Source organism: Leiobunum rupestre, chromosome 9 (genome assembly GCF_980474605.1).
Source record: "Leiobunum rupestre chromosome 9, qqLeiRupe1.1.hap1, whole genome shotgun sequence".
NCBI lineage: Eukaryota > Metazoa > Arthropoda > Arachnida > Opiliones > Sclerosomatidae > Leiobunum > Leiobunum rupestre.
In genome coordinates this window covers 6,621,380-6,630,937 of record NC_143392.1, presented here as the reverse complement: position 1 = coordinate 6,630,937, position 9,558 = coordinate 6,621,380, and the positions used below count along the sequence as shown (strand labels likewise).

At 36.3% G+C, this 9,558-nt stretch overlaps 1 protein-coding gene across 1 annotated transcript; it reads right to left on the bottom strand.

The window, feature by feature from the left end:
• Positions 1-2,598: 2,598 nt before the first annotated feature.
• On the bottom strand, positions 2,599-9,196 carry LOC149926388 (uncharacterized). Its single transcript, XM_090158943.1, has 7 exons — positions 9,085-9,196; positions 8,691-8,835; positions 8,135-8,617; positions 7,902-8,075; positions 7,634-7,839; positions 6,282-7,561; positions 2,599-3,809 (listed from the first exon to the last, which is right to left on the bottom strand). The coding sequence occupies exons 2-7, from the start codon at positions 8,796-8,798 to the stop codon at positions 3,592-3,594; spliced, it is 2,469 nt and encodes an 822-aa protein (XP_090015069.1). The 5' UTR covers positions 8,799-8,835; positions 9,085-9,196; the 3' UTR covers positions 2,599-3,591.
• Between the last annotated feature and the right edge of the window lie 362 nt (positions 9,197-9,558).

Below are 9,558 nucleotides of genomic sequence, written 5' to 3'. Positions count from 1 at the left end.
TTTTTTAATACGTATACCTTAAATTTGCTGAATAAGAAAATACATGTATTACTATTCTAATATCGAGCGTATTATTAGGCCTAAATTCTTTTTAGAAAAATGCACATAGATGACCTAAAATTTGACTAACTTGTTTTATAGTAAAAACCGTTGACCAGAAATACCACAAATAGTAATTATTATATCAAAATACGTTACATTTAAAAGCTAGCAAAACGGTTACACTTTTCTCTCTCCTATTTTTAGGCCTATTTAAAATTTTTAAAATGCATTACCACTAAAATAACATGGAATTCATCTACTTTTATATTTATCTAAAATGTTTGAAATTTTGTATAAACATTTTTTAACTGATTCAAAAGCAAACAAACTGGACCTTAATATCTTTTTTGGTCAAATGAAAAGTTTTAAAAGCTTACCACATATTCAAATGTCACTACATGGAATTAATTTAATTTGGAAATAAAATTAGCATACAATATTATGAGGAACTTTAACTCTATAGGCGTATTGGTCAATAGTAAAAGAAAAACGTGTATATGGGAAGTTAAAACATTATGCACCTTTCGTGTTTAAGGCCTACAAATTCTATTATAACTGCCACAGTTAGTTTACTAAGAAGGCAAGAGATCAAATATTATTTGACGAATACTTTGCGACAAAGATTTTCCAATCTTTGCGAATAATTTTAGAGTAAATATTGATGAAACAAAAATTTAATCGGCAGTGGGGAAATCATAATTGATAATTATTTTCAAAACATAAAAATTTTGTTTGACAAAATTTTTAAAGCAGGAGATAAACAACAAAGTCATGATTATAAATTTTGAACCAAAGATATTTCCTGATTTATAGGTGAATAAAAGAGGACATGTGTAAAATAAAAGGGGGCAAAATTATAAATAAAAGTGATAAAGGAAATTTAAGGAATTATTGGAATGTCAACTTTTGGATATGTTAAATGTGAAGTTACGTGAATTTTTTTGCTATCGTACTCATTATATATCAATAGTACTAAGGCCCTTTTACGTATATACCAAACATTTTTAATACTATGAAATATTTAAAAGTCTCTTAAGTTTAAAATTCCCTGTCCAAGAAATAGTTTCGTCGCATGCAGCCATATTTTTCCTATTATAAATATTTTTTGGCAAATATTTTTAATAAAAATTTGAGACTTTTAAATCATTTGATAGTTCATTGTGAAATAGTTTTGACACTTTGTAGGCCTTGTAGAATTTTCTTACCTACAACCACTCCTAATTACCCGAATAACTAACACACAAATATTTAAATAACATTGAAACGAGTAACTATTAATTCTCGATATATATTTAGTTAATGGACTAGCTGTCAAAAACATCCCATTGAAATATTTGGAAAAACATTGAAAAAATACTATGCTAAATTCCATTTAAAAATTTCATTGGTTTAAAGACTAGAACATTTTTTACCACATTTTGTTTCTCGCTTAATACTGGTATCGTGTAAAACATATGAGTTTTTCATCCAGAAGAGTACGATGAAAAACTTCTATTAAGCTAAAATTTATTTTAGGAAAACTATCACAAGCCTCTCGTTTCCAATTGGCTTCAAAAATGCAAAATCCATTAAATTGAGCCATAGAGGCTAATAATGATAAAAACAATGTAGTGATAACCGGGAATGTATCGTTAATATTTAGAAAGAAAAAGACCTAAATGCCATACCATAAATTACATCTGTTAGAAACCTTATAGTTTTAAAATGGCTTAGTTACAACTATACGCGTAAAATATTGACTTGGCAATTCATTTTTGTTAACCCCAGATATTAGGCTGCGAATAGTCTACATATGGCTTGCCATCGTACTAGCACCACTATAATTAGCACTATCTATAACATTGAGTAACAAATTGAGCCGTGAAAAAGATTTGATCAGAGAGGTATGGCTTATAGGTTCTGAGGAAACGCGTCACTCAATGAGTTACCTACACGAGTCACGAGTCTGAAATTGTTTCTCAAAGCTAACTTGAATATTCTGTAAATATGGACATTTTTTTTTGAAAAAAAATGACCAGAATTTGATATAAAAAGTTCTTAAGCTAAACGTTTAAAAAGCTGGAAAACCCGTGCAAATATCAATTATTGGCACATGTAATTTGGCATGCAAAAGTACACTCATTAGCCAGGCCAGCTCTGAGCTAGGCAAAGTCCCGAGAAAATGTCTAATTATTCATTCATAGATAAAAGCCTAGCTAATGATTTTTTTTATCCGTTCGTTCTATCTCAATATACAGGCAAGTCAATAGCCTCATCAATAACGGCATTGATTCCAAGGCCTAAATTTTTCGTATAAAGGGTTAAGATATATCGAAAGAATCACATTGATAATAATATATCTATAGCTAAATATCTCACTTTAACAAACTATAAGGGTGGATTTGAACTTTTTCAAAAATTACAGTTTTTTGGCAAAAAATAGAAGTACGTATTACATCTAGCAGCATTATGATTAATATTGCTAAAAATATCGGATGCAAATATAATGACTTAAATTTAAAGTCATCTATATAATGATAAGTGAGAAAAACTGTAATTTTTAATTATTTCCGATTCTTTGCCACCAATATGCATCACAACATTAAATATCGTTATGCTAGATTCCTAGGCTAAAAATTCTTCTCATTTTCACCAAACATGGTAAAAATGACACGGTTAAGTTATAAAGACAAGACTAATATTCCTTTACCCTGAACCGCTGAAAAGAAATTTTTCATGTGGTAACTATACTAACGGATATCTTTTTAAATTTTTGTATTTAAGAGGCACTTTATCAACTAGTTGTCTGATAAACATTTACGACAATCTTACGTAATAACCCCTAAAACATTTACTGGAAAAATACATTACATTTAAAATGTTTAGGTTTTTTTTTAAATTGAGATCAAGTAGGCAAATGAGTTTTTGCAGTCAATTTTAACAGCCTTATTTATCCCAACCTATTATAAACTATAAGGTGTTAAAAAATGTACTGTTTCATCTAATGGGCAAAATATTTGGGAGGTTTACATTTTTTGCAAATATTATATTTAAATTTTATGAATAACTGGGCAGTTTTTTTAATAAAAATTGGACTAGATTATACTTAAATTCATAGTTCAAAATACCCAAGTTTTTGCTTATTTTTAATGAAATTGCACTTCCTTATTATTGATATCACCCATCTACTTTGTTTTTGAAGTATTTTGCTTCTACTTAGTATTGCGTTTTTTTATTAAGAAATGGCCACAATCAATAAAACGTTACTAGTATTCCAAAAATACCATTTCTTTAATTTTAAATAATATAAAGATCACTTTAAAAAAAAACAGCCCAACTATTCAATATATCGTATATATATTTATATATAATTTATAACAAGTATTTCGTTATTCTCTACTAACGAAAACTACATAAAAGTCACTATTAATAATTAAATTTGTAAACATTTAAACGAGAGAGTATTCCAATGGAATTAGCTAAAGGATTTCTTTTGGCAAGCAGACTAGTTAGGGTTAAAAAAAAGAGAAATTTTGTTTTAGAAATTGACTTATCTCTTGTAAATAACATTTATCCATTCTTTGCGGTGGTTTCAGAAGTAGTCAGATCTTTCCCTTCGCATTGTTGGGTGCTTCCTACACTCGAAGCTCTAGTTTGGAGAGTAATTGAGGCTAATTCGGGATCCAGTTTGAAAAGAAGAGTCGAGATTAAAGCACTCCACATTGAAGTTCGGGCGTGACGAGATGCTTTGCTTAGCTCGTGAATGCTTGAAGCCAGAGCTATGATATCTAAGTAATTTCTTATGATTAGCTACATTTATAGCTTCAACAGAAGTTGATGAACCGAAGTTATCAGATAGTAATAGAGCTAACATAAGAAGCATTTTCCCTATTGGGTGCTTGCTCGTAACGTCTTAGGCATACTCATTCGGAGGTTGAACAGGGAAGGATGCCCCTGTTTCGGTTACGCCGATAATATTGCTATCATCATTACTGGGAAATTCCCGGCAACAGTGAAGGACGTAATGAGGAGGGCCCTAGCATCAGTTGAGAGCTGGTGCAGGGAGGTCAACCTCATGGTTAATCCTAATAAAACTGTCTTGGTTCCTTTTACTCGTAGAAGGATAAAAGGTATGTTTGAGGGTATTTCCTTATTTGGAAAGGACCTAGTGGAGAGCACCGTGGTGAAGTACCTTGGGGTCATCCTGGATAGCAAACTAACATGGAAACCACACCTTGAGGGGCAAAATGTTATTTTGGAGAACTAGAAGTGCAGTTAGCAAGGGCTGTGTACTGGCTGTATACCATGATCATCAGACCTATCCTGTCTTATGCAGCTGTGGTCTGGTGGCCAAGGGTTACTTTAAGGACTGTGCAGTTTGATCTGCGCACTCTGCAAAGGCTGGCTTGTGTCGGCATTACAGGAGCCATGAGAACAGCCCCAAGCGCTTCTCTGGAAATACTCCTGAATATGCTTCCTCTCCACCTTTTTATTGAGGAAGCTGCCCTTTTAGGGGCCTATAGGCTTAACCAAAATGGCTGGTGGAAGGCTAATAATTGGGAGATATGTCCAATCAGATGCCGATTTTAACAATGGGCTCTGATCTGATGGTTACTAAACTCCACTTTAGTAAACTTTTTGAGGTAAACTTCCCTAGCCATGCGGAGTGGAGTCACTTGACCCTCGGTACCAGAGGAGAGATCGTCTGGTTCACTGATGGGTCTAAGACACACTATGGCACTGGTGCGGGGATGTATTGCCTTACTAATAATTTTGGCTTTTATGAAAGCCTAGGGATACACACTAGTGTATTCCAGGCTTAAATTTTTGCCATTTGCTCCTGTGTTGCTCACTGTTTACATCAGGGGTATCATGGGAAGGTTATCCAGATTTATTCAGATAGCCAGGCTGCTCTTAGAGCTCTCAGCCAGTATAGTATTCTTTCTAAACTGGTTTTTAGCTGCTTAGATCTCCTCTGCACTCTTGGGTTGCACAATAAAGTTCAACTTTGTTGGGTACCTGGGCATAAGGGGCATCTTGGGAACGAAAGGGCCGACGCCTTGGCCAAGGAAGGTGCGAGGGCTGGGTTCATTGGTACAGAACCTGCTCTCCCCATCTCCCGAGGACTTGTACGCGGCCTAATCTCCAAGTTTATGTCGGATCGTCAACTCAGACAATGGTCTGAAATTGAGGGTCAAAGGCAGGCCAAATTACTCTCGCTCTCTAGGTCCAGTATTAGGATTGTTACTGTCCTACTTACAGGCCACTGCCATCTTAACAGACATTTAACGCTTATTGGGGTCAGTGATGACCCGATTTGCAGATCTTGTCTAGCTGAGGAGGAAACTGCCTCACATGTACTCTGTAGCTGCGATTACTATGCAGCCCAGAGGTTTGAGCATTTGGGTATGCATCGGTTGGAGACGTATGACGTCTCTAATATCACGGCCGGGCAGATTTTAAGCTTTATGTCGGCAATAGGACTTATTTAAGTCACCCAGTTTGGGGATGCACAATGGACCTTAGGTCGAAGTGTTTGGCTTGCCACCCCACTCAATAATAATAATAGGCATACGTCATAGCTAAGCCCCACCTTTGCAACAGCCACCATGACATTAATTTCACATCACACATCACGAAGCAAAACACTACACGATCTTGCAAACTTGTTGAGGTTAACGGTAATAGTTAGTGTAAGGAGCTGTTGGCTCGCATGGCTTGCCACCACCCTCCTACGCATTGTAACCCGGCCACCTGTATTAAAGGCTTTAAAAGTCGCTCGATGACTTAGGCCTAGGGTGGTGCCTTGGGTATTAGTCTAGCTGATTATTATAATCACCTGACCCCCTTGGCCGCCTTATTGTCATGACCGACCTATACGCGTTACCATGGCAACGAACACAAGCAAGCTACAAATGCGTCCCCTCTTTCTCGGCATTTACGCCCCGCCATTTGTGAAGTCTCAAATTTTCTCAGTGCTACCCAGGAGAAAGGGGGAAAAGAGGAAACGAATGGATGACAATCGCCGCAACAAAGTGTTCCCGACCAAGACCACGAGCCTCTCTCATGTATGACAGGTGTGGAAAAGCAAACACATAGGAGCTATCTTGCCTGATAAAGTGTGGGGGATTAAACTGGCGCGACGCGAAAGCCGGACCGCCCATCCGCGTCAGGGAAAATGCCTCTTATAAATTTAAACCTATGCGATAATTTTGGTTCATAAACTTCTGGGATTAACGTACATAGTGTCTGGTTCCTACCTTTTTCCTCGTGCATACGGCCAGTTGATCCAATACCACTTGCTCCAGCCATCATGGAATGGTTTTGGTTATTTCGATGTCTATTGGTAGCGTTGACTATTTCGTCACGCCGTCTCGATTGTACATTCCTAATAGCTTCTAGCCACTTTTCCATGGCACAGTGAATTTCCCCGTTCAGTTCTTTACCGCCTCGTAAATGCTCCATTTTGGCTAGCAGCGTAATAACCTTGGCATGTTCGCGAAGTTGGTCGACGATCAGCCTGTCAACTCTTGATGGGTTTGGTGGTAAACGGGGGATTGGAATGTTGTTGGTTGAGGAAATCTTTTTGCCTGGATTCTGACGGGCTAATTCCGCTTCAGTTTTCTTCCTTTCTTTCTCCAAATTTCGAAATTGGTCATAGCAATTTTCCAAATGGAAGTGCAATTCGTTGGATGGGCCGCTACGTCTTATAGGTCTCATTCCGAAGACTTGAGGCGAGACAGCGATCAAAGTGGCTGCATTAGGTGGCAGTTGATCAAGAATAATGTCCCCGTAGTGAAGTTTGATATTTTTACGGGCTGCGAAATAAGCTTCGTAAGTAGGCTGATAAAGTTCGCAATGCATAGCATCGCCCATGCTCTGATTTGGGTGGTAGAACTTTAGCTGAGAAGAAGGTGTTTGAGATTGGTTGAGAATTGGCCCATTACCCCGGTTCCAAGTGGTATAAATGCCATTTTCACCCAAAAGTTGTCCATATTCTTGATTCTGCATTGCGTAAGAGTTTTCTTGGTTGCTGTCGTTGGTTTTCATGTACGAATACTCTCCAAATAAGTTTCCCTTGCTCATTTTTGGATCATTATTCTCTTTGAAAAGGCCATTCCCAATGTTATTCTTCAAACTGTAGCCACCAACGTTTCTGGAAGTGCAAAGCATATCACCGTTTGTCATTTTGACATTGTTGTAGTTTCCAGTGGCTCTGGATATTGGTATTTTCCCAATAGATGTTAAGCCTCCCGAATTGACAGTCTGCCTGTTTATAAAGGATATCGGAATGGAATTTCCATTAGATTTTCCCGTATTTCCAAAGAAACTGTTCTTTTCATAGTAGCCATCTCCAATGCTGCAATTGCGAGAAGAAGTGGGCATAGTGCTTTCGCTCGAAACATTTAATGGCAACATGTTGGTTTTCAAAATAGGTTTTGGGCTGTTCCCAATTGTGGAATAGTTGCGGTTGCTTAAATTTCGTGGAAAGTTGTGATAAGCATTCAGTGGTAGTTGGTTTGACACTGCTTCTCTGTTACTAAACATACAAAAAATTACACGTTTATCAAAACGCATTATATAGTTTGTAGCATTTTTTATTGAGCCTAACCTTCTGTTAGCTAGAAGCAGCTTTGCATTTCCAGAACTCTGAATGTTTTGGGAAGGAAAATGACTTTGGTTGTGGGAATCAAAATTATATGAGTAGTTTGAGCTGCCAGAAGATCTGGAGACTTCGGCTCGAGTGAAGGACGTTCCTAAGTTAGTGTTATTGTCAGGAAAACTAGATATGTATGATTCAGCAAATGGCCCTTTTGGCTAAAATAAACACAAAGTTACTAGCATCTAGTAAAGGACTGTCCACTAACATTAGGTTTTACCTGCGAGGAATTAAAAGTAGAGCCATTTGCCAAACTAGAAGACACATTTGTACTTGGGTTGGAATGAGATTCGTTAGTTTGGCCTATATTGCCAAGATTTAGTTGATCTCTTGAATCATAACTGTCACTATAATCACTATAGCAACTATTAGCATCTAAATCTTTTAGTGATTTCTGTAAAATAAAATTTAATGTCAGATATTTGTATATCATTTTAACATTTTATAATTTACCTCATTGAAACCACTGAAAGTAGGTGAGCTTATGGCAGAAAAAAGAGGATTTACGTAATTGGCCACTTCTGGCGAAATAATGAGACTATCGCAATTTAAGGCAGGGCTAAGTTCATTGGAAAAACCGAAATTTGACATTCCATATTGAGATTGACTGCTTTGATTATAGTTTCCGTAGTTCATGATATTATTGTTTTCAGACTGAGATAGAACAGACTGGTCATTGGTCCAAGAAAAGCTTTGATTTAAATCTGATGAGTTGTTGCTCGAAACTTGATTGCTCATCCCACCAAGACGCTGAACTGAGAAGTTATTCCCCTGATCAAAGAATGACGAATCATCTCCTATTATTTGACTAACGAGATCATCTAATAAATTTCTCTCCATTCCTTCCATTTGAGAATCGTTGTTAAGGTGTAGTGAGGAATCTAATCTATTTGCGCTTGAACATAATTCGCCTTTCAATGAACCAATTTTCTTCACCTAAACAATTTCAGCACAATTGATAAATTAACTGTCTTATAAATCATTAATACACATTGTGGTTTGTATTTACTTGATTGTTCGTTAGAGTATTTTTGTTGTTAAGTGACCATGATGAGTGACTAATATTTGAAACATCTGTTATAGTTGTCAGGCAGCTATGTTCATTATTGTGTATCATTTCAGTTCAATGAAGCCATAAAACAAGGTGGTTTGAACTACAAGTAAATTTTACATAAATGTAATATGTTTAAAGTTAAACAGAACCAAAAAACACGCGTTTATAGTGTAAGTGCCAAAATGTGACGCAAAAAAACAAGCCAAGGCTTATTAAAAGAGTCGGCAATTGTTTTGGTTTTCGATATTTAAGGTAACATTGGATTGAATCGCGGTAAAGGGTATACGAACAAGAACCAAACATATTTTTTACTATTACAAGTATAGTTGTATAAAAAAATATAACATACCGTCGTTATTTTTATTGATGCCACATTTAGGCCTACTGCATATCGAAATTATTTTGGCCTACTAATCGGACGTTCGAATAGCCAAGTTCCTACAGCTGCGCTAAGGGGGGATCGGGGATATGAAACACAACGCTAAATTCGCATCTACCATCGTTTTTTGCCTACGGTACGCCAGCGCCGCAGTGGCAGCTAGGAGCTGCATTTGTTGCTCCTAGGTGGCAGCGAACAGAGTGAAAAAACATTTATTGGCCACAGACAAATTAAGAATTTAAACGGTCGTAAAATGAGTATTTTATAGAGGTGTGCAAAATATTTGGTACTACCAAATTATTTGGACCAAATACCAAATCAAATAGTGCTTAAATCTATTTGTCAAATATTTGATTTCTTGACCAAATAATTTGTTATTTGAAAGTAGCTATAAAATATATTTGATAATATCATAAGTGGCGTAATTATTATTATTATAATATC

Bases quoted from the DNA above. Each gene is read 5' to 3' on its own strand.
- LOC149926388 (XM_090158943.1), bottom strand. From the start codon at position 8,798: ATGATACACAATAATGAACATAGCTGCCTGACAACTATAACAGATGTT. The intron at 8,076-8,134 runs GTAAATTATAAA...TTTATTTTACAG, and splicing joins CTTTCAGTGGTTTCAATGAG to AAATCACTAAAAGATTTAGA. The intron at 7,562-7,633 runs GTTAGGCTCAAT...TTGTATGTTTAG, and splicing joins CTGCTTCTAGCTAACAGAAG to TAACAGAGAAGCAGTGTCAA.